Raw genomic sequence first — 22,452 nt, forward strand, 5'->3', positions numbered from 1 at the left:
GTCCAGTTTCTCCCGTGCACAGAGAACAGGAAGTGTGTGTGATATTGGTGTCTGATGTGTTGGAAAAGTGACTTGGGCTTTTAAGAAAAAAAACACGATAAGTGAATCTCAGTGGCTGGAGACAAAATGTCTGGAAAAAATAATAATAAAGGGGTGAAAAGAAACAGCAAATCTTTGTCTGTTAGAGATTAGAGAGGTGTTGCTGTTTTAATAAGATAAAAAAGTGCAATAAGTTTGGGCAAGTAGGTTCCCAGGACCCTTTATGGTGTGAATAATTGGATGCATGTGTATATACGTATGATGTAATTTCACTGGCAAAGAAACTAAAATACTTTGGAGAAACCTTTGCAAACTCAAAATGATGCCAAACCTCATTTGCTATTTCAAATCCGGAGAACAAAGGTCACATCACGTTACTCTTACGTGTTAATGTTGTTTTACACGCAGGTTAAGTTTGTGATTATTCCAACTTTAAGTTTGCAGATGCAGATGTTGCTTACTCTCTGAAGACGCGGGGCAATCCAGAAAGAATGAGATTGAGACAGAGTTAGATTTTTTTTTTAAAGTGAAAGGCTTTACATTAAAATCAGTATTTTATCCTTGCTCACCTCTTCTTTAACAAGGTGCTGAAGTCCAGCTCTCCTGAGTCTTCATTTCCATCGGTGCTACTGCGGAAACATCGGCCACCAGCAACAAAACATAAACAGCACGAAACGCTTCTTTATCTCTCCACAGAAAAGATAAATGTTAATACTTTACAGGCATGGTTTGTTTTACAGTAAATAAAACAGATCCATATACCCAGGTTTTTACACCACATAAAAACAAGAGGAATTGTGTTGGACTGTTGAAGACTGACAGGAAACGAGTGGGTTGATAGATACAGTGGAAGTGAAGACAGGCAGATGTTTTGCTGGGGAGACAGGTGCTGCCATGTTTGAAGGAACGGGGCAACATTTTGGGAAATACACTCGTGGATTTATGCCACTTCAGTGTTTGTGTGGAACCAGAGCTGGGGTCCATTAGCGTAAAGACAGGACACAGGGGGAAACCATTAGAAGAACTGGATCGCCACGCCACAAAGATGGCAGCCAGTCATTTCAATGAAGGTTGCTCACAGTGTGCGTAGCCACAGACTTCCAGGTTTGCATCCATGTTGTGCAGCCCACTTTACATTTGTGTTTCTCCCACCTGACACATAGACTTTTCATAAGGGTGATGTCTTTCACTCCTTTTAATGCTTTTTGAAGCATCTTACTGTGGAACTTTTACTGAATTAGAGAGTTTGACTGAAAGTAAAGTGGCAAGACAAGAAACTTAGGGAGAGACAGAGGATGACATGGAAAAAAGCATATTACCTTTAAGCGGTCTAAACGTTAAAGGCTGTTTATTCCTGCTTCTACTCCTGCATCACCGTCAAACCTTTACCCAAAGATATGACTGCGGTCTCAAACCTTTCAATTATCTCTTGGCAAAAATGCTACGAAGTACATGTATTTCCCAAAATGTTAAACTGTTCCTTTAAGCCATCGACAGCAGCAGCAGCAACAGTCGTCCGAGCAAGAACAATAGAAAACACTCAAGGTTAAAGAAACGAACAGTGGCTAAATAGGGTGTGTTCATGTGGATCAGGAGATAAAGACGAGGTCACAGATTGGACTGTCTGCTTTTTTCCTGCCTCTGATCCGACAGAAGGATTAGAAGGTGAGTCCCTGGTTTATGTGGTGAAGTTACAACACACCATGGCTGCACTTCCTCTATGTGGCAACCGAGTGGAAGAGCTCGGCGCGCTCTCTCGATCAAACCCCCCGTCAAAGCCCACTCTGTGGTGGCTGTTTGTGCAGCTGGCTCTGCTGTTTTGATTGAGACCCAGGAGGGGATCAGAGAGAGCTCCCGGCTGCAACAAGTGCATGTTACTTAACAGTTTAATAAACCAAATACCTTCATATCGAGAGTCAAAGGTTAACAAGATGACAGTTTGTGTAAACAGCTATAGCTCCATCCGGGGGTTCAGCTCTCTCGTGTTCTCCCTGCTGTGTGAATCAAATTCAGCAGATCGGAGGCGGCAGCATCCAAAACACTGTTTCTGTTCTTCGACAATCAGAGTTTGAATTTGAGCCTCCACTGTTGCAACAAACCACTTTACTACCTTGCTGATGGTCCTGTCCTCTTCTTACCGGCTTCACTCCTGATAGGTCAGCATTTACATGGTTATTCTTTCACATATAACATGGTGATAATAATTACGGGACCTATTAAATCTGACAACAAACTGGTAATGTTTCATCTCTTATCAACCATATTCACAAACTTATATAAGAAAAACTGTAAGAGGGGTTTAATTTGTGCTTTTTCCTTCCTTTGACCTCTAAATGATCTAATTTGTCCAGTTTCAATGTGGGCTCACATTTGGTCTCTAATGAATTGAATATAAACCAAAATGCAAAGAGCGCTAAATAAGTGTTGCATATTCATACTGTAGTGTAGTTAATGTTCCCCGTAGATAGCAGGAAATAGCTAAATTCATTCTTGATTTAATTTGGTGACGCATTACAAGTTATGACATTAATTTGAGATTATGAGATTTAATAGATGGTTGAAGTTCCAAAAAAACAACAACTGATAAGATATTGGAGCAAAAGAAGATCCTCTTCACGTCAAGTTTATTCAGTTCATAATCATTACTTATCAACATGGCATCCGATTTAAATGTTTCCTTTAAACACATTTTTGAAGAATGGCTTTAATAGATGTTTTATTGTATTTTGACAAGTACATGTCAAAGAACGATATGACGATATTCAGATTGTATTAATGTTTGTTAACTTTTATGAAATGACAGATTGTTGAATAAAATCTTGTGATTTTTATGTAAAATGTAAGTGAAACCCAAATGGGTCTGATCCTAGGTGACATGGTTTGTATAAGTTCTGTACAGAGGCTAAACACAGAGGCTGACTTTTATAACAGTGTGATACCACTGAAGAGATGTGCCAGGGATCCAACACTAAAGCACTCGCTCAGCAATTACCATGAGCTCTCCTGTGTGCATCAGATTACAATATTTACCACAAATAGCAAACAGGGATAATCAGCATTTATTCAATTTGAATGTTAACTGCGACTAAAAGTATTATATATTTTCGACAAAGTAATAAAGTGTCATAATATAACTCACGTGCGCCTGAATGCTGCTCTTATGTCGAAGCCCTCAGGAGCACTCGCCTCTGAAATGCAGAGCACAATCCACAGTCATTGTCATACAACGCAATCGTGTTAGTGACCAAATCATTAATCACGATTGTAGGTTACATTAACAAAATCAAAAATACACAAAGTACTCACCATGCACAGTCAATTCAAAATTGCAGCTGTCAAACTTGTCCCTGGATGAAACCTCACATCTGTAAGCTCCGGCAAAGTTCGCCTTGGCTGCGATGACGAGCATCTCAAAGGTGTAGACCTGCAGCGACACGTGTGAGGAGAGATGTGAGGGAGGGTCCATGACAAATATCCTTCATTTTACACCATAACCTATGAGCTACAGAATATGCTTCATACAGAGAACATTATAAGTCAGCTTCAGGTTTCCCCTGCTTCATTCCCATTTAAATATTTCTCATTCCGTTTTATTCTGAAAGGAAATTCGTAGAGGTGATATCTCTGCCACAACTTCACCTTTAAGGTTGCAGCTCGTCGTGTTATCATGTTTAGAGGGGCGAGTTTGAACCCAATTAAAATATAAATATGTCCCATGGGCAGTTCAAGAAAATACAAATATCAAATTCTTCAAAAAACAATAAATTTTCTCCTGCTGATATCTATGTTCCTGTTCTCGTGTCTTTTCGGTACCTTAGTGTTGCGGTCGACCGTCTCCTTCAGCTGAAGGTGTTTTCCAGACTTGCTGGCGAGGTCCATCCACTTCCCTTTGAACCATTTAACGGTTGGTTTCTTCAGTAATGACCCAGCGTTCACTTTAGCCACAAACGTGATGTTTCCACCTGCACAAACGTGTCAGTTGTCATGTGGTTTAACACACGTCTTTTAGATTCTGATATACAATGCACTGGAGTACCTATAATTTAGCAGCAGAGACTCTATATTTTATACATTTTCTGTCATGTTATATATGTTTGTGAATTTAAACAGCAGTGAAATTTATAGGTTGGAATTTTACATGTACATATCTGTTTGGTATTATAATTCCTTTCATCATCTTTCTTTTCATTTTTTAAACTCTAAACCTTGTTATGACTTGGAACAGGTTTCTGTCTAACAAAACTTGACAAACCTTCAACTTTCTGTTGCATATTTTAAATTGTTTCCGACATACGAGAGAAATTCAAATCTTAATCTTCACTTATGCATAATCTTCTATCATTTTGTTTTTGTTTTTTTGTTTTTTCCAAGAGAGATCATAATCATGACTCTTTTTATGAAGTCACTCACCCATAGTCACTTCTCCACTCTGGGGTTTCTCTGTGAAGATTCCAATCAGGTCCTGTCTGGTGTCTGGAGTCTGTTCCTCTGAAAACCCAACATGTTCATGACAGAAATGTCACAACGTGGAGTCCAGTAGCATGTTGGAAATCAGAGGAGGGAACAAAAAACACTTTCATTTAGAACTGATGCTGGAATCTTCATATGAGCTCGGAGCCATAAAGGTTTCATCTGCACTATTTGAAGATTTTTGCCACTTAATTCAAAGCACTTATATTTAACCTAAAATTCGGGAAATTGTTGAATTGAAACCCTATTGGGTTAAAATTCTGATAGTATTTTTTGAATTCTTCCAACAGGTGATTCCAAAATCTGAGGGACTCAATCAAAGTTTCAAAAGCAGAATATTTGATTATTTTAAGACAACAAATGAGGTTTAGACACTTGAATAAAAATACATTTTCATATTTTCTGTTACTCATTTGGCAGGAGCTCATACCCAAAAGCAACGTACAACTGACAGCTACAGTTTGGTGTCATCTGCATAGCAGTTATATGAGATGTCATGCAAGCAGATAATTGGACCCAGGAAAGTATTTAAAAGTAACAAATTTAAATACTTTTATTCAGGTATCACACACCAAAGGGTGCTGAGGCCACAGGGGCTTACTGACATGCTGTGTCTTTGTATGTTGGTGGCAGCAACTCTTTAACAAAAACACTGGTATGTTTTGACCTTTCAGGTGGAAGCTGAAGTCAAAGATCATAATAGCGTGGGCAGCAGGATGTACCGGACAAGGGAGTGAAAGTGTGACTGATTATATGAATGTTGGAACTGAGTAACTCACCCTCAGCTTTGGCAGGTGGAGCATCGGTGGCAGGCGGAGCGTCTTTTGCGGGCGCAGCGTCGTTTGCCAGAGGGGCATCGTTAGCTAGTGGCGCGGACTCGACCCCATTTGGTTCTGCTGCAGGCGGAGCGGGGGCCTGTGCTGGTTCAGCAATGGACGCACCAGGTGCATCAGTAGTGGCCTCAGCTGGAGCTTCTGAGTCACCAACATCCACAGAGATAACAAGGCACAAGTGAGCAGTAAAGTACAAATACAAATAATGGGCCTGTACAGAATTTTGACCAAGTAAGTGTCCAATCTGCCCTTCTTAATTTATATGTGTTGAATGAGTATGAAAGAACACTTCCGCCTTCAAAATGTGTCTAAAAAAGGAAATTAGCTTAGAAAACGTCTTTTGTTCTGTCCAGAATATTTTAGACACATAGTGAGTAAATTCTCCACATTTGAGCTTTTCATGTTTCATCTATCGTTCGTCCAAACATTGTTTCGTCTCTGGTAAACATTTATCGCCCAAATATTTCTTTGGTCTTATCATATTTGAATGGCCGACTGGTTTTCCATTTGTTATCAGCTGCCTCTTCTGAGCGCCAGTCAAGTGGTGGTTACTCATGAGGAAATAATGTGCTGGTGTGAGGGTCAAGGTCAACATGCAGCCAGAGCCAGAGTATGAGTGGCTATGATATGAGCCCCAGACAGCTGTGGGCAGTTGTTTGTCGCACGCTGGGCCCATTAGTCTGCTGCCTTTCTTTAAGATTTGTTTCCACTTTATCAAATCCAAACAAACGACCTCGAGTCTCCCTGACGGAATAATGGCACAAATGTTGCTCAGTGACACACTTAGCCCTCAGTCAATGCAGTTACTAACACAGTGCTCTTTAGATTTGGTAAAGTGCTGGACAAAATGATTGTGAATAAGACATGGTAACACACGTTCACAGAATTTAAAGAATGGTAAGATTTTCTTGGAAATGTGCTTATTCACGATCTTACAATGAGCCAGGAGACCGTTAGTTGAGCTTAGCTTAGCATCAACAATAGAAACGGGAAGAAACAGTAACACAGAGGCAGGATAATTTGTAAAATAAGTAAAAATGAGTCTAAAGCATCATTAATAGTTAAAGCTTCCTCAGTTTAATAGAATAATGAATAACTGAAAATGTTCTAATTTTAATTTAATATCATTAAACAGCTTCTGTTTGTAACTTTGTGTCGTCTACTGTCACGGACAGAGAAAGCCTCCATCCATACTACTATGTTTTATTTTGAAAACTGTCACGTGACCACTCACGTACGCTGGGCATGTGCGTGCCAATATCAATCACTCCCCTCCGACGCATGTAAACAGTTGTAAACAAAGAATTTTACTGCACAACAGCTGTTAGCAAAGACAACAGGGTCAGCTGGGCTTGATTAATAAGCCCCCAGACTAAAGCAGGCAGTGTCATTTGTAGTTTGTGTCTCTTTGTGGTCGTTGGAATGGAAGGAATGTTAACAGGTAGCACCCTTTGACCCCACTAGGGGTTGGCTTCACAACTGTAGTTTGAAAATGCCTACGAAAAGCAGGTCTTTTTTATTCCGATTGTCACGTGTATTTTAGGAGATTCATTAATGAGATTTACAGTGCTAGGAGGCTTTTTTTTACCACCACTGGACCTAGCCAGGCTCGCAGTTTAACCCCTATTTGCAGTCTCTATGCTAAGGTATGCTAACTGTCTCCTGACTGTAGCTTTACACTCCCCATTGGTCTCATGTGGTATCGATCTTCTCGTTTAACTCTCGGCAAGAAACTGAATAAATATTTACCTCAAAATGTCAAAGTAAAAGTGTTTTTTAAAGATAGACAGGAAGCTGTTTCAGGGATTCGGAGTGGAGCAGCTGTCAGACGGTGCAGAGTGTGTGAGTTCATGTGCAGAAACATCAAGTTCATGCAGTGCATCAAATATTAATTTCCGCATTGAGTGCTCAGTTTCACTCTGTGCTCAGTGTCGATTATACAGCCTGTAGGCGAGCGAGCACACCCACAGCTGCCGCTTCAAAGTGCCCCACCTGGCTTTGATGTGACCTTCAGGTCAAACTTGACCTTTGACCCCCCAGCAATCACTGCATAGACATTGGCGTCCTCCTTGGTTATTTCTTTTATAGTGAGGGAGTGCTTTTTTCCGTCGGCTGTGATCACAAATTTGTCGCTGCTTGAGATGTCCTTTGAGTTGCACTGCCATTTTACTTTAGCATCAGACTTCTCGGTTTCTGCTTCAAACACCACAGAGGACCCCTCCTCTGCCGCCTGACTCTTTGGTTTCTTGGCAAATGCTGAAACTGAAGAGGGAGGGTGGATTCAAAATAGAAGTTAGCCCCTTTTCTTCTTACCACATATTTTGGTGTTAGCAAAGACCTTGATGAGAAGTAGACTTTGAAGTGTTTCGTCAAGTGAGATAACAGACCCATTTGCATTTATGTGGATTTTGTTTCATCGGAACTTCATATCAGAAGTTTGGGTCTGGGTCAGTTTGTCTGGGTCAGATGTGTTCACAACAGTCGCTGTGAAGTTTTACGGATATTTTCCTGATGCGTTCTCACTTGGGTTCACTCGGAAAAATTCCTTACATTTCACCAGGGGGGTGGCAGGAAATAAATCTGCAACTGACTCGGCAAATCCTTATTTTAACCAAAGATAAAGCTCCTGAGCTGAGTGAAGCCGCTCATGTGGAACAATGACAGTGTTGTACAATCCTGAGCTCACTGGCAGGAGCTGACTGAAAACCAGTGAATTGACCTTCTCTGACAACACACTGAATTCTTCCCAAAACAAACATTTGGCTGTCATACATGTGCAGTGTTGGTATGATATGGAAATACTAAAAGACTTCAGTGAAACATACATGATCCTAAATAGCAAAAAATTAATAAATTAAATAAATAAAACATGTCAAGGTGTCTATGGACAATCTGTCAAACTATTCATAGTATGTTTTACACTCATTGTGTAAAACATCTGCCAACTTTCCTTTTCTTTTTGAATATATTCATTGTCAGTCTCAAACATCTTCAAAAGGATTAAAAAATTGCTCTGACAACAGACACGTCTTAAACAGTAACACCATTTAGGTTTGGAACTATGAAACATGTGTGAGCAGAATTCAGATGCATATTACTCACAGGTGTAGGCCTGAGCAGTTATGCATGGCGTTGCAAAACCACGCAATAAAAATAACAACTCTCCACATGCTGCAAGATGAGCCTATGAGTTTAAATATAGGTTAACTATGTACTGGTCTAATAAATGAGGCTGGCAGGCTTCAGCTGCAGCAGGGGCGCAGGTATCACAGTGGAGGGATTAAGTCGACTCTATTTTAGTGACTGTGGAGGCTCAAAAAGAACGACGTGCCCTCACTGTGTCACGACATCTCTCGTCATGTTGTCAATTATTCATGTCACTTCACCTTTCACATCTTTACCTGACTTTGTCCAAAGTCAAAATGATTTCCTCCTCTCTATTTTAAAATCTCACCTTTCCTTGTTTTGGATTCTGAATGAGATCCTATGCGTCATTGTTAAAGCTGAATTTCAGATAGACAGGAAATGAACAGACACACCATGATGTAACTACTACACTGTCAACTACTCTGTTTACTAAGGTTCAAGTACAAATTCAATGTCAATAGTGTTTGTAGGTTAAAGTAAAAGCTTAAATTAACAAAAATGTTTATTTACTGACTCATAAAATAATTGCCTATAGCCTTTATGTTGTTTATCTAAGCTGAAGGTCAAAACACAAGGTCACTGACTGTCCGGCATGTATCTAAGTCACTGACACAATTTATATTTATAGGTCACAATATTTTAACATTAATACATATCAACTTTACTATCAATATTTAGGAGGATTTATGGTTGTGGTTTTGTTTAAATTACTGTTTGGTTGTATTTTTTTCCCATTAATTTTGTTCGTCTTAATATTCATATTTATGTTTAAGTTGGGTTTTTGAAATGAAATAAAAGTAAAAATGTGCTCCAGAATAAACCAAGTTAATTTACTTTTTTTACTGTATAAAGTTCTTATTTACTGTAGCTCAAAAAGTGAAAACAACTTTCAAACCTCCTGTTGATTCCACTGGTGTTAATCATAATTGGTAATAATGCTTCAGGCTCAAGACAATCATAACTGTTATTGTCCTCAACAAATCCTTGACACTAAAAGTCTTAGCGGCCATGTGGCGCTGCTCTGTGTCATCTGACACCAGACACATCCTCACTCCACACACACACATCCCCTTTCCACTGAAGACAGGAGGGGAATAAAAAAAAACTGTGGAAAGTCATTTGTCAAGTTGGAATCCTGTCGGGCATTTTTGGATCAGCGATGCATTTTGTGAATGTGAGCGTGTGGATTTCACATGGGACGATCTTTCCACCAGGACCGTGTGTGACGTGAGGTCCTGACACGGTCAGAGGGGCTTTGTACTAAGGATGGGTAATTGCTTCAGCTACTGGTTCCTAATATTACCAAGTTAAGCCAAAGATACATTCAAATTAAATGGGTTGTACTTTTACTGCCACTGCATCATGACTTTATTGCGAGCTACATTCATCTGTTTTACCCCCCTCTCAATTTCAATACACTTTATAGTTACTATTTATATTGATGTTTAAGGCGTTTCATGATGTTTCTTTAGTTTATCTATATTAAATTAAATTTGACTAAAAGCTGGTAATAGATTAAAACAAAGAACCGATCTGAAGTGAGTGCTTTGGTTGTGGTGTGAAGTTGTTTAAGTGAGAGGTGCAGTCAAATATTTTATAGTATTTTCTTACAGGACCTTTCTACACAAAGAAATATTATTTAGTGTCATTCTGCTGCAGTGTAGTTGAAAGATCACAATTTGTCCACGTTCCCTAGATGAAGACAGTGGTCAATAAGAATGTGCTAATATCCCAAAGTTGACATCTTTAAACAATTCACTGGACGTTGATTCATTTTCAAAAGTGGTTGAATCATCACTGACCGTTTTTTTTGACTGGCTCCGGCATCCTGAATGATCTCCTCTTCTCCTCCACAGCGTGACTCACTCGTCCTGCACAGTCTGCGGTCTATCTCAGCCCCTCTGCCTTTAATAGTGCTGCCAGCCTCCCCTCCTTTCATGAGCCATCCCATCTCTCAGGCATCTTCTTTTCTTTTTTTTTTTCTAGGCCCAACGCAATGTCCGAAAAAACAACAACCACCCACTCAACAAAGTTCATCCCACAGCAGCGGCGCCCCCCACCCCGCCGCCAGTAATGTCTGACCTCTTGGGCTATATTTCAACCATCCTCTCCTCCAACACCTCGGCTGAGTGACAGGACTCGAGAGGGCGGGGAGAGGATGTAAGGCAGCAGTTAAATTTAGAAGCCTGGATCCCAAAAAAAAGTTTGTTTGTTCTCGTCTCATCCCTCTGTCACCCTATAAATCTCAGAATGAATCCTGCAGAGGTTGGAATGAAGTGCTCCTCAGTTTGTCTGGTGCCAGAGACGACGGTTTTCCCTTGATGGACGAGGTCTTTAGGAAATCTCATACATTTGCAGACCAATAACCAACTAAATTCCAGGTTCATTAAAGTTATTTGTCATATACTGATTTAATTAACTTTAATAAAAGGTTTTTCTACATTTTGATATTTCAATATCAATTTCAACAACGCAAATGTCACTGTTCTAAAATATTTTACTGTTTATATATATGTTCTATTCTAAGTACCCTTTTCATGTAAAGCACATTTATACAATGGAAAGTGCTAATAATATAAATACTTTAATATTATGATTATTAATATTATTAATGGCCTTTTATTATTGTTATTATTGTTGTTGTTGTTATGCAGTGCTCATTCCATTATATTCTATTCTATTACTCAGCTGTTAGTGAGGGGTATGGTTTAGACCTTCACCATTGAGGGGAGCTGTTGGCTCTTGGGACAGCAGGTGTTGTTGTATATATATATATATATATATATACTTACACACTGCACGTTACATTTGAGCAAGTTATTACTCTTTATTCGTGAATATTATTTAATTTTGAGGTTTTTACTGTTGTTTTATTACAAATACATTTCATCTGTAAAAGTGAAATCTGTTGAATAGTTTTCTGTTTAACGTGAGGAGTGTCAACCCAGTTTATACGACTTCAGAGGTTAAACTTCTTTGTTTTGGAAAATGCTGAATTAAACAAACTGTGAAAGCTGTGAAAATTCATAGAAAACTCCAAAGCACCTTGCTTTTAAACAATTCAAATACTTTTATTATCATGACACGATCAAATTAAACTCTCAAGCCTTTAGAGATCTACTGGAACACATGCTCTCGGTCCACTGATAGGAATCTGTCACTCATGTGAACTGTGATAACGACAGCTACACGATCAAGCTGTTCAAGAAAAAGTCCGATATGCAACACAAAGAAAAAAAAGATTTAAAACTGCATGTCATGCTGGAACAGAAGATTAATATGAGAACAGCAGAGGTGTGAGTGTAGAGAGCTGGTATCTGCAGTGTGTCAGGCCACACAGGCCGATACATGTGAGAACTGAGTGACAAGCCACTTCACCCATCCTGGCCCGTATTAACCTCATAGTTCCTCATCGTTCACTTATCTTTAAAGCCGTAATGAAAGGTGAGAGAGCTCTTCGGTGCAACTCACACCAAACAACCCGATATGATCTTTACTTCTACGTCTTCTCCTTTTTGTGCCTTAACTCTGTTGTGAGATCTTGACACTAAAAAGGTTAAAATACACAGATGAACAATTCATTTTTTCTACAAGCAAAACACAAAGCATTACAATAATATGATCACAGTGAGCATTCCATCTCATTAATGACTTATTGGTGTCTCCCTCCTGTTTTAAATATGAAATGGAAATTTAAATATGTACAAACAGTGGTTTTACTCATAATTAAAAGAGAACCTAAGACATGAGGTGATACGAACATCAAAGGCAGAAGGCCCGGGCCCTCCTGGACCTTACTCATCATTAAAGCATTGAATTTAATGTTGAAAATGTGTAAAGAAACATTTCCCAAATATATTATGCACTAATAAATGTGTGTATATACATTTAAAAATGCATACAGGACATAACAGTGACTTGCAGTTAAAATGCAACACCCCTGTCTCTCTCTTCCCCCGACTGTACACTATTAATTATAGTTATTAAAGAGTAGTAGGTTATAAAAGATGATCCACTTGAATGTAAAGAGTTAGATAAGAAGATTGATACCACAGGTTTATAAATGTATCATATCATTAATTGTATAGACATTTAATATGAACTTAGTCTCTGACATCCTCACATTCAGACTACAGGAAGTCACCGGACAACAAACAGGCCATCACGTAACTCCACAAACTGTTGTGTTTAGGTTTCTGTCCAGATTAGATAATATGAGATCATCACTGAGCTTCAGACGTGTAAAACAACATAGAAAGAAAGATTTTAATACCTGCCTGGAAGCAGGTTCCCACTACTTCCTGTTTCTCAATGGAAAGCTAAGATAACCCCCTGCTGGCCACAGCTTCATATTAACTGTGACACTTTCTCAGTCTTGGTAAAGCCAATAAACATACGTCCCAAACTCTCAACTAACTTTAATTTTTACATCAAAAAATCTAATTAAACTAAATAAAGAAGATGGATAATTTGCCAGAGTTTGGAGCCTGTCACTGTAGATGATCAGGTTGGCCAGTGGTGGTTTTGGCACCTTGGATATATTAAACAGCGGTATTTTAAAGTGCGGCCTTTTCATTTCAATGAAACTTGCTCACCCAGCACATGCTGCACGTACTGTCTGCTAAAAAAAGTTTTGTATGCTTCCTGCGGGCAAAACTATGACGCTCATGTGTTTGTGCCTTTACTCTCACAGCTGCAGTCGGTGGCATTTGAAATGTAAACTCAGTTGCCAGTTGCAAATACAGTCTAATGCAATGATAAACAGTTCTGAAGTAAATCCTGCCTTTATTTAAAAACTTGTGTAGAGAGGTGTTGGTCAGTTTGGTGGATGTTTGTGTTGTTTCTGAATTTTATTGCATTATACAGAGTTTTAAAATATGTCACTGATATAATTTTGATTAAATATATTAAGCCCACAGAATCAGTGACAATCACTTCTTATAAGTTTTTATAGACTTACTTTAATGTGATGTCATCTTTTTACAATTTTTTTATCACCATGTGTTTATCTATTTATTCTTTATATGACATCGTCTTACATACACAGTACTTTGTTTTCGACTACCTCAACGTTGTTGTCTGGCTTTCTTGTCACATATCCTGCTGATTGTTAATTCTCTTATTTTTTGCTTTTTGGATTTGCGGTCAAAGCACTTCGTAAACTTTGTTTTTAAAGGTGCTATATAAATAAAGTTTATTATTATTATTATTATTATTATTATTATTATAGACTCACTGACTGTATCTGAGCTAATGATTTAAATTGTGATATTCAGAAAATGGTTTAAAGTTAATGCTGCTCTGTAATTCTTTTCATTCTTTTACTGCTGTTAGTTGTATATTTCTTTACAAGACTCTATGGAAAACTTTCCCTCTGAGTCATAGCATCACATGACTTGCAGTTACAACTTTGGCCACCACATGGAGACTGCTGCTCTACGAAGCAGCCTGCTGCCACCACCTGGAAGTAGTGGGCAGGGGTCAGAGTTCAGGCTTGGAATATTTCAGGATGAATCTGAGGGAATCAGAACATCGGATACTTAAGGCAAGTGGTCTCTGTTATGTCTTTCTATTCCACACTTTCATGCTGCATTACCCAGTATTTTCAAGGGATTGATTCCTCTGTACAGCAGTATTGGTGCTATTCACAAAATCCTACAGTTTTTACCAGAAGAACAAGGTTGATTAAGCATCTAAGACCAGAAACTACTTTTACTGACCCCACCCGGACGTTTCCCTCCTTCCTACATGTACGTTTTTCTCTCCAGGTGACCCCTCCCCAGGACCTCATCGCTGAACTGGTACGTGAGCTTCTTCTTGATCTTTTTCACCTCTCCAGTTTTGCCGTAGTTGCGCAGAGCTCGAGCCATCTTCTGGTAGGTCATTTTCTTGCGGTTGCCCTTCTGGATTCCCCAGCGGTGAGCCAGAGCCTCTTTGTGTTTAGAGGAAAACTGGAATGTCCCTTTGTCTCTGTCCACCCACCAGATACTGTCCTTCATATCGCCATTCCTTAAAAGGTCCAGCAGGAACTGGTACAAACGGATCTTCTTTTTATTTCCTTTTGGAGACATCAGAGAGTTGTATGTATTATAAATTTGGTTGCTCACAAATTCGTTTACACATGAATTTAAAAGATAAGAAAAGGTTCGAAATTCTGTCACATTCCTTTTAGCAGACATGGGGAGGGATGACATTTTAAATGTATTCTTGTTAAAATCAGTTCAGCTTATAGAATCATAGAGTTGTAGGGTTTAGGTCACAGAAGGTCCTCTGACACAGGGGACTACGTTGGACTGTGAAACAGTGAGTCCTGATGTGCTGGACACGACATCTGCTCAACAAACAAATTGCTGACACATTTCTGCAGTAAAACTTGGTTACTCTAAACAATGCGAACCAATAACCTCCATTATTCCCACAACCCAATGAAAAAATCCAGCTTTGGAGACAAAAACCACAACACGACATTGTGTCCACTTCTGTTGAGGATGTGTCACCACTGTGTCAAAGCAGTTGTGCAACAAATAGCTCGTCCTAAAACTGCGTTGTAAGCTGTCAGCAGAACATAAAGCTGACGTGAGTCAATACCCAACCCCCCCCCCCCACCCCAATAAAGACAAACTCTGGCCTGTTACCCAGAAAAGAACAGCTCTCATTCTTTGCATGGTGGGTGGAAACCATTAGTATCCACTCACAATTATTAAATATCAAAACACACATCTCACCCCCTGGTGGGAGGAGTCGTGGAATCAGAGAGACGACGAACAAAGCATTGTTGCGGCACAACCACATGTTGACAATATGAGCAGGGCAGCAATTGGACCTGCGTCTACTTCTTGAGATTCAACCATATAAAACAAGTCCAGTGACTTAGCACGTCTCCATATACCATGACCTGGAGGACTGAGAGACTCCACATGGCCTGCACAGTTGGTGTTCTTAAAGTGTCAGTGTTAACTGCTTACCCCCCCCACACACATACAGATACATACAGATAATATGACATGCCCTGTAAGTCTGGCCCTTACCCAGCTCTCCTGGTATGACATAAGGAACTCGATCCCTCAGACACTCTTCGTCAGACACCTCCAGTGGGGGACTGCGTCCTCCGTGGTCTTCGTCGTCAGAGCTGCGCTGGGACACGTGCGGCGGATACAAAGCCCGAGGGAAGAATGCCACCTTCAACACAGAGTCAGGGTTAATTCTCTAAACAGTCTTAAATCTTAATATTTGATTATACATTATTGATTATAAAATATTTGAAATAATATAATTTAGAGTTTAAAAGTGTTACTTGTAGTGTATACGTTGTATTTTATTGTCAAGTCTATATGGTATTTTAATAGCTACACAATTCTGCCACAGTAAAGTTAATAAGAAGATGAGGAAGAAAAAATAATTCATTGTATTTATTGAATATATAAATAAAATCATTCATACAAAGACTTATCTGTAACTTTTGTTTAGCATTATTGGAATAGTATTATTTTAAATTGCAAAATATGCTGCTGCTGATATATTATAGGCCAATGTTCCTAACATCAAACGTAGCACACAGCTCAATCTGTATGAGCTGTGGATCTGTGTGATCTGTAGTAGTAGCTGTATGTCTGGGTGGGCAGCGGTTAACATTGTTATAACATCCTTTACAAAAACACAGTGACTGGTGGAAACCTACATGGGAACTCACTGTGTGAATCGTGGTTTTCACATTGTTTTCTCTTATCACGCTTAATGCATTTAGATGCATCAGCACCCTTTTTCCACACTCAAACACATTTTGCTGCCATTAAAAAAGTAGCAGCCAATTTTTCACGTGTTCACTAGTGAAATGTGATGTGTGTCATGAGATCGAAAAGCACACATGCGTTGTGCCCTTGTGAGGGATTCAAACAACAAACTCACAAGTTTAAACTTGTTTATTTTTTCATTGTGTCTCTGCATTTACCCTGAAACAGGCGTATGAAAAATAAAGTTTTCTGCATTTTCCATGGAAATGTAATTCGTTTTATAAATTAATGAATTATTTACAATGACAGTCATTAGTAATGTTAGTGATAATATTGAGGTTCACCTGGAAGCAGTGCTAAATGCACAAAGGATAAATTACATGAAATTCATTATAGTATACAGTATATATAAAGTATTATTTTCTTGTTAAACATTCCTTAAAACAACAAATGGTCTGTGTATGTATGTTCACAAATGTATTACAGTTTTTTCAAGTATTTAAAAAAAATATGTATTTGTTTGCTTTTTACTGCATGAAATGTATTTTATATACCATGGTCACCAGCGAACTATTTATATACTTAAATACAGTATATTATGTAGAGAGGAAGTGTTTACGTGCCCAGCTTTAGTTTTGACTAGAATTTAATATAATTAATAATTGAAAGATAATTAAAATAAGCACATGCATGTTTTTTCTTTTAAATATGTAAAGCACTTCTGGTCTTCACAACACGACTCAACAAATGGTAAATGTATCGGAAGAGATTTGAATTGTTGTCTAAATTTAGTCTAAAACCATCTCTGCTCTATAAGCTGAGTAAGTTAAGTTCAGACTCAAGACCGTGTTTATTTATATAAATATATATATATATACTATAAACTGAAATAAAAAGAGAAGAAAAAAAAAATTCATAAACTAAAGATTTTCTTGTAACTCAAAAGATTCACTTCCTGATTTCTGTCAGAGGACCCTAAAATGCCACTAACTCTAAATTTCCCTTCTGATTGGAAACTCAACTTTGAATTATGCTGAGTTTTCACTTTGCTGTGAATCTGATGTAGATTTAAGGATTTAGAGACTTTACTGTGAACAATATCCGTTAGCATGTGTTCAGTCATATAACACCATATATGTGTGATAATTAACCAAGAATCGTTGTTTTAATCTTTTCTCCTTTAGCACCGTGAATACTGAGACCCTCGAGTCCGATCAGAAGTTTACATATTCAAGTTAACAGTGAGCGAGGACACCACGTTGTATAAACTGAATCATAATAAGGTTACATTGCTTAAGAAGTCCGACTGTTCATCATTGAAACAACAGACTATAGAAAACCAGGCATTCTGGGCAATATCTGTTAGGAATTTTTGTAATCCATAAAATCATGATGGTGTAATATACTTTGAGCAGCAGTGCATTCTGGGTGTGATGTTGGAGTCAATGGCAGAAACGCTGCTAGAGGAGAACATGAAGTTTTAAAGGAGTTTTTAAGGATATTTTATTTGAATCCTTCACTTTCTAATTAAACCATGCGGTAAGTTGAAATACATTTTATCTGTGTATCTACATGTTTGCTGTCATCCTCTGAAACAAACTAATAATAAAAGTAACTGTGACTAATCAGTAGCCTAACTAAGCTAGCTTGTAGCACTCTGATCCTCGTAACTTGCCGTACTGTGACGCTCACGCACAACAATAGTATTAACTTTGTTTAACTGATTTTTGTAGGTGAGGCAGAATTTTGAATAGTTTAAAGTAGTCAGTCATATTAGCTTTAGTTTTTGGGGGGTTGGTTTGTGGGTTAGCAGCGTCATTACGCTCAGGTTTGACAGTTTTTCCTCTTTTTGTCCGAGCTTTTCCACATAAAAGGTAAATATTAGATGTAGCTTACATCAAAAGGCTAACTGCAGTAGAGCAAGTTACAGCAAATTTTGGATTGTTACGCTTAAATGATTGAAAAGGACATCAACGTTAATGAACGTTAGCTAGATTCTTTACAATGTCTATCACAGTCAACCCCTAAATATCAACAGTAATACAGTTTTTGTTTTATTCATTTTAACTAGATTCACGTTGATGTTTAAATACACATGGACGTTTCTTGTGTCCAGGTATACATGCATCCATATGTGTGTGTGTGTGGGGGGGGGGGGGGTTTATTTTGTAGGTGCCCGATGGACTCACCGGTTGCTGTAACACATGTGCATGTGCCCCAAGATTTGGATCAAGCAGGCTTTCTGCGTCGTATCTTATGGCGTCGTGACGTATGAGGCCGGGCGGGTGGAGAGCCTGCACGCTCTGCAGTTCTGTGAAGTTTGCTTCTTGGAGGTTTTCAAATTCTGCTGGGTGCACGTGAGGGTGAGGGTGGTAGTCCCACTGATCTAAAGTGAGAAAAGTGAGAAACGACACAACGGCCACAGGCTGTTGGATGGTACACCACTGGTTTGTTTCGATTGCAACTTGTACCCCAAAAACAAAGCTCAGGAAGAATTGTCTATAAAATATTTTTTGATGTCTTAAAAAAAAAAAGATTAAATTAAACATGACTGATGACTCTTTATATTTGTGATAAAACGTCTAAAAGTGTGAGACAGTACTTGACACTGAGCTGTTAACTCATAGTGCTTGAGTTGGCATTAACTGAAATTACATGTGGAGGATAATAATGGACCATTCAGCAAGCTCTTTCCTGTTTGTTGCCACACTAGCGGTTTTGCCGCAGCCGCTGACTTTGAATTTGTACTTTTTCGTATCGTCTTTGATTTTTTTCCTCTCATTGTTTTTAATCAAGGTTTAACATTTTGTTTCTATATTTTAGGTATAACTACCAAAATAGAGTGGAGCCAGACAGAGGTGAACACACATGAAAACTAATCCACAATGCATTGTATATCCTTGGTAAATAAAAGCCTTGTCATGCAGCTTTATCTTGATTTCAAGACACATTTATGACAATTACAACTGGTGCCTTCTCAGCAGCACATTTTATGCTCTAACACTCCTCCCATTGAGGTTGTTTTGGTGCAATATTTAAAACAGTTGATTACCAGAGAAAGTAAAGCACCTCTCTTGTATCAATAAAAACCCCTTGGGGCAAAAGTCGTTCTATGTCTGTAGTTGTAGCAGCCAAAAGAAATTGCATCTGTTTCCTGTGTTCCATCCACCCTGATGTGGTGCGCTCCAGCTGCACACACTGCAGCCTTTTTATGTACAGTACAACAGAAAAGTTACTGTCACCACATCAGGCCATGGTGGTGGATTTGAAGAATAAAAAGAGAGATGACTATAAAAAATGACGATAAAAAGATTAGAGCACCGAGTTGAATACAAGATTCCTTTTTAGAGGATCTAGTTGATGTAATTAACATTTGCCCTCACAGTCCTTATCATTTGCTTCTGTTTCATAGTGTTTTAAATCAAAAGTCAGCAATTAAACGAACAAGTGATGGTTTGATTTAATAAAAAATTAGACAAAAATGGTGAAGTAAAACTCACCTGCCTGGATATCAGTATCAAGGACATATGGAGTATAATATTCCGTGATTTGAGGTCTGTAGATCTCTGGGTCATACATCTCTTCTGGATGCTGCAAAAGCAAATAAACAAAATACATTATACATTTTTGGACACAAAATAACATTAAAATGAAAATCTTTTACTGGTGTATATACTTCAGACGACACACATCAGCCCTTATGTGAAATATTGATACTCAGCAAATTTGGAAAAATATTACAAAATATACAAAGTTTGAAAATTCTTGTAAACATCTTAGCAATGTTTTAAAACTGAGATGAGGCATCAACAACACGTGTGATATAATGATCTTTTTTCTTGCCACTGCCGTTGTGAAACTCTCCAGAACGTTTGAGTTTCATTTTCACGATGATCTCAGTATAAAAGGCTCACACTTTGTATCCTCTATTCAAAGTGAAGTAGACTCACAAAAGTCATGTACTGAAAAATGAATATTGTCTATCCTCTTGAATATCAAATGTGTTTTCATTTTTGTCTTCCTTTAAAAAAAAAAACACAGCCGTTGCTTTGAGCCTGAGATGTTAAAAGTCACCGGAGAGTTTAGAAAGGCCTATAAATAAAAGAAACCATACTTACAGGTGGGATGAGATAGCTCTCCATTCTGTATGGATGCAACATGGAGACCTCTTCTCCAATGGACCGACTCTAAGACGCTTTGCTGGCAAAACACTCTCAACCTTTCAAAACTTTTGCGGCACCATTGCACAATGTTTCAAAATTTCCTCTCACTCAACGAAAAACCCCAAAATGTCTCCCTCTCTCTTATTGTAACGCTCGCACACAGCGTCGACCTTCACTGCCGTCGAAGGCCTTCAGCCGTGTCAGATAAAATGGAATAAGCGAGGCCTGCTGTTTAACTGTGAAATGAAAAAGGAACTTTTGACTTCTGTAAAATGTGTGTGTGCGTGTGGGTGGGAGCAATCGAGTGTGTCTGCTGAAGCTTCCTGGGCATTGATGATTTGTCTGAGGAGACCATGACATTTTTATCAGGGTCTATCTACTGTCCCCTCCCTCAGCAGCCAATCACCACCACGAGTTTTTTGCCCCACTCCCTGAAATGTTTTAGCCTTTTAACACATTTTCAATTAATGCATGTGTTGGTCTCCACACCAGTAGAGAAAATGTGGTGAGGCAGATCATAATGGGTACATGCTGTAAATGAATATACACTAGTAACTGGTCGAATAGAGGATCTTAATACTCAGTTAGTGCAGGTTAAAGTGAAGTGTTACCCAATATCCTTTATAACAATTAACTACATCAAACTGAATTAAAAGGTTTATTAAAACATGCCACTCCACTCGCTTACACATAATATCAAACAACACTAAGAAGCATTAAATGACTAGAACATTATAAATACATTTATTTATTAGATGGATATGATTTCATTTACAGTTCACATGCACAACAAAGACAGTGTCATTCATTCAATTTGTCCTCACATCAAACAGCCGGGTTTCTAACTGCTGTCCTGAAACTGACGGACTGAAAGTGCACACGGTGACACACACACACATCTGGAAGATAAGATGGAGGTACAGTATCAGTGGTGTAACTACACTGAGGTGAGTAGAGATTACGGTTATCACAAAGCGGAGACGCTGCTCGAACCTTTCCTGGGGGAACTGATTCCATCTGCTGCAAAACAACAATAGCCAACAAAGAAACCACCAAAGGATCTGTTTTTTTGTAATTGGTATAAATAAATGTTGCTGTTTATTTTTGGTCCTCTGTATGTTTGTAAGACAAAAATAAAAGTCAAATATGTTGGCAACTAGTTTCTGAACATATCATGGCAACTGTTGATGATAAGATAAGATATTCATTGCATGGTCCAGTAAGTGTGTAGCACTTTTTAGTGTTTATTGTTAGACCTGCTGTTTTAAGAAGATGACTGCAGTATTGAGATAAGGTTATGTGCTGAAAATATATTTCTGAAGGATAAAAATGTTCTGGTTATTTTGATCTCCTACCAACATCAGTATGTTTCTTCCTATTGGTGATGAGAGCTTAACAACTCTGTCGTAACTTTGACTAATCCTCTTTAAAACACTATACAGGATAGTAAGGTACAGGAATGTGCAGATTTACAGTGTGTACACCACTTCTCCTCTCCTGGATTTTATCATGTCACAGCTAAACTGTAAAACAGTTGGTTCAGATCCTTCGATCTTTGTGTGTGTTGTAACTCTTGGTCAATATGTCGTCCTGTCCTCTTTCCTAACTGATGGAGGACCATCAGAATCTCTGTATGTGGAGCTATTAAAACCTCACAGGCTGTGGCCAGCCCCCATCTTAATCACAGCTGGTTGAACAAAACCGACGGTGTATACAGCAGCATTTTCCGAGACTATTAATACACAGCTGCAGCAAACCATGCACTATTTCCATCACAACTATTTCCAGTGAAGCTTTTTTTTGTTCATCCTGAGCAACAAAGTGACTAAAAGCTGTTTAAAAGGTTAAAACTTAAGTCTGTCAATGTATTAAACTAAGACAGTTTTTATATTTTTTAAAAAGTGCTGTCGTTTTAATAGAGGTACTTGGATCATTGAAATAATAGTAGTAGTCGAAGCACATTGTAAAAATACCAAGAAAAAACCACAGTATCAGCATCGAAATATACATTATGATATATTGGGACTTAAATATTTTGTCTATAATTGTGTACATTAAAGCTGCAGCTGG

The 22,452-nt window shown here is 38.5% G+C and overlaps 2 protein-coding genes across 7 annotated transcripts in view; both read right to left on the reverse strand.

The window, feature by feature from the left end:
* The window catches only part of mybpc3 (myosin binding protein C3), a 28,856-nt gene extending 18,369 nt beyond the window's left edge, over positions 1-10,487 (reverse strand). Inside the window, exons 1-10 of one of the 6 annotated variants that reach the window (XM_034572616.1) lie at positions 10,292-10,487; positions 7,335-7,604; positions 5,289-5,483; positions 4,450-4,527; positions 3,853-4,001; positions 3,346-3,463; positions 3,179-3,227; positions 2,150-2,188; positions 609-668; positions 501-503 (exon numbers count right to left, since the gene is read on the reverse strand). In XM_034572616.1, the coding sequence (XP_034428507.1) occupies positions 501-503; positions 609-668; positions 2,150-2,188; positions 3,179-3,227; positions 3,346-3,463; positions 3,853-4,001; positions 4,450-4,527; positions 5,289-5,483; positions 7,335-7,604; positions 10,292-10,316 (986 nt within the window). In that variant the 5' untranslated portion in view covers positions 10,317-10,487. The remainder of the gene's footprint in view (positions 1-500; positions 504-608; positions 669-2,149; positions 2,189-3,178; positions 3,228-3,345; positions 3,464-3,852; positions 4,002-4,449; positions 4,528-5,288; positions 5,484-7,334; positions 7,605-10,291) is intronic. The other 5 variants (XM_034572643.1, XM_034572624.1, XM_034572658.1 and 2 more) reach the window with 5 other exon arrangements.
* A 1,052-nt stretch (positions 10,488-11,539) lies between these two features.
* On the reverse strand, positions 11,540-20,725 carry spi1b (Spi-1 proto-oncogene b). Its single transcript, XM_034572682.1, has 5 exons — positions 20,338-20,725; positions 19,720-19,810; positions 18,409-18,605; positions 15,518-15,668; positions 11,540-14,547 (listed from the first exon to the last, which is right to left on the reverse strand). The coding sequence occupies exons 1-5, from the start codon at positions 20,377-20,379 to the stop codon at positions 14,234-14,236; spliced, it is 795 nt and encodes a 264-aa protein (XP_034428573.1). The 5' UTR covers positions 20,380-20,725; the 3' UTR covers positions 11,540-14,233.
* Between the last annotated feature and the right edge of the window lie 1,727 nt (positions 20,726-22,452).

The sequence above is a fragment of the Hippoglossus hippoglossus genome, chromosome 3 (genome assembly GCF_009819705.1).
Source record: "Hippoglossus hippoglossus isolate fHipHip1 chromosome 3, fHipHip1.pri, whole genome shotgun sequence".
In the NCBI taxonomy this organism is placed as follows: domain Eukaryota; kingdom Metazoa; phylum Chordata; class Actinopteri; order Pleuronectiformes; family Pleuronectidae; genus Hippoglossus; species Hippoglossus hippoglossus.

Excerpts from the sequence above, each read along its gene's own strand:
- spi1b (XM_034572682.1), bottom strand. The coding sequence starts at position 20,379 with ATGTTGCATCCATACAGAATGGAGAGCTATCTCATCCCACCT. Across the intron at positions 18,606-19,719 it reads TGATACTGATATCCAGGCAG|ATCAGTGGGACTACCACCCT; the intron begins GTGAGTTTTACT and ends TTCTCACTTTAG. Across the intron at positions 14,548-15,517 it reads TGTCATACCAGGAGAGCTGG|GAAATAAAAAGAAGATCCGT; the intron begins GTAAGGGCCAGA and ends TGTCTCCAAAAG.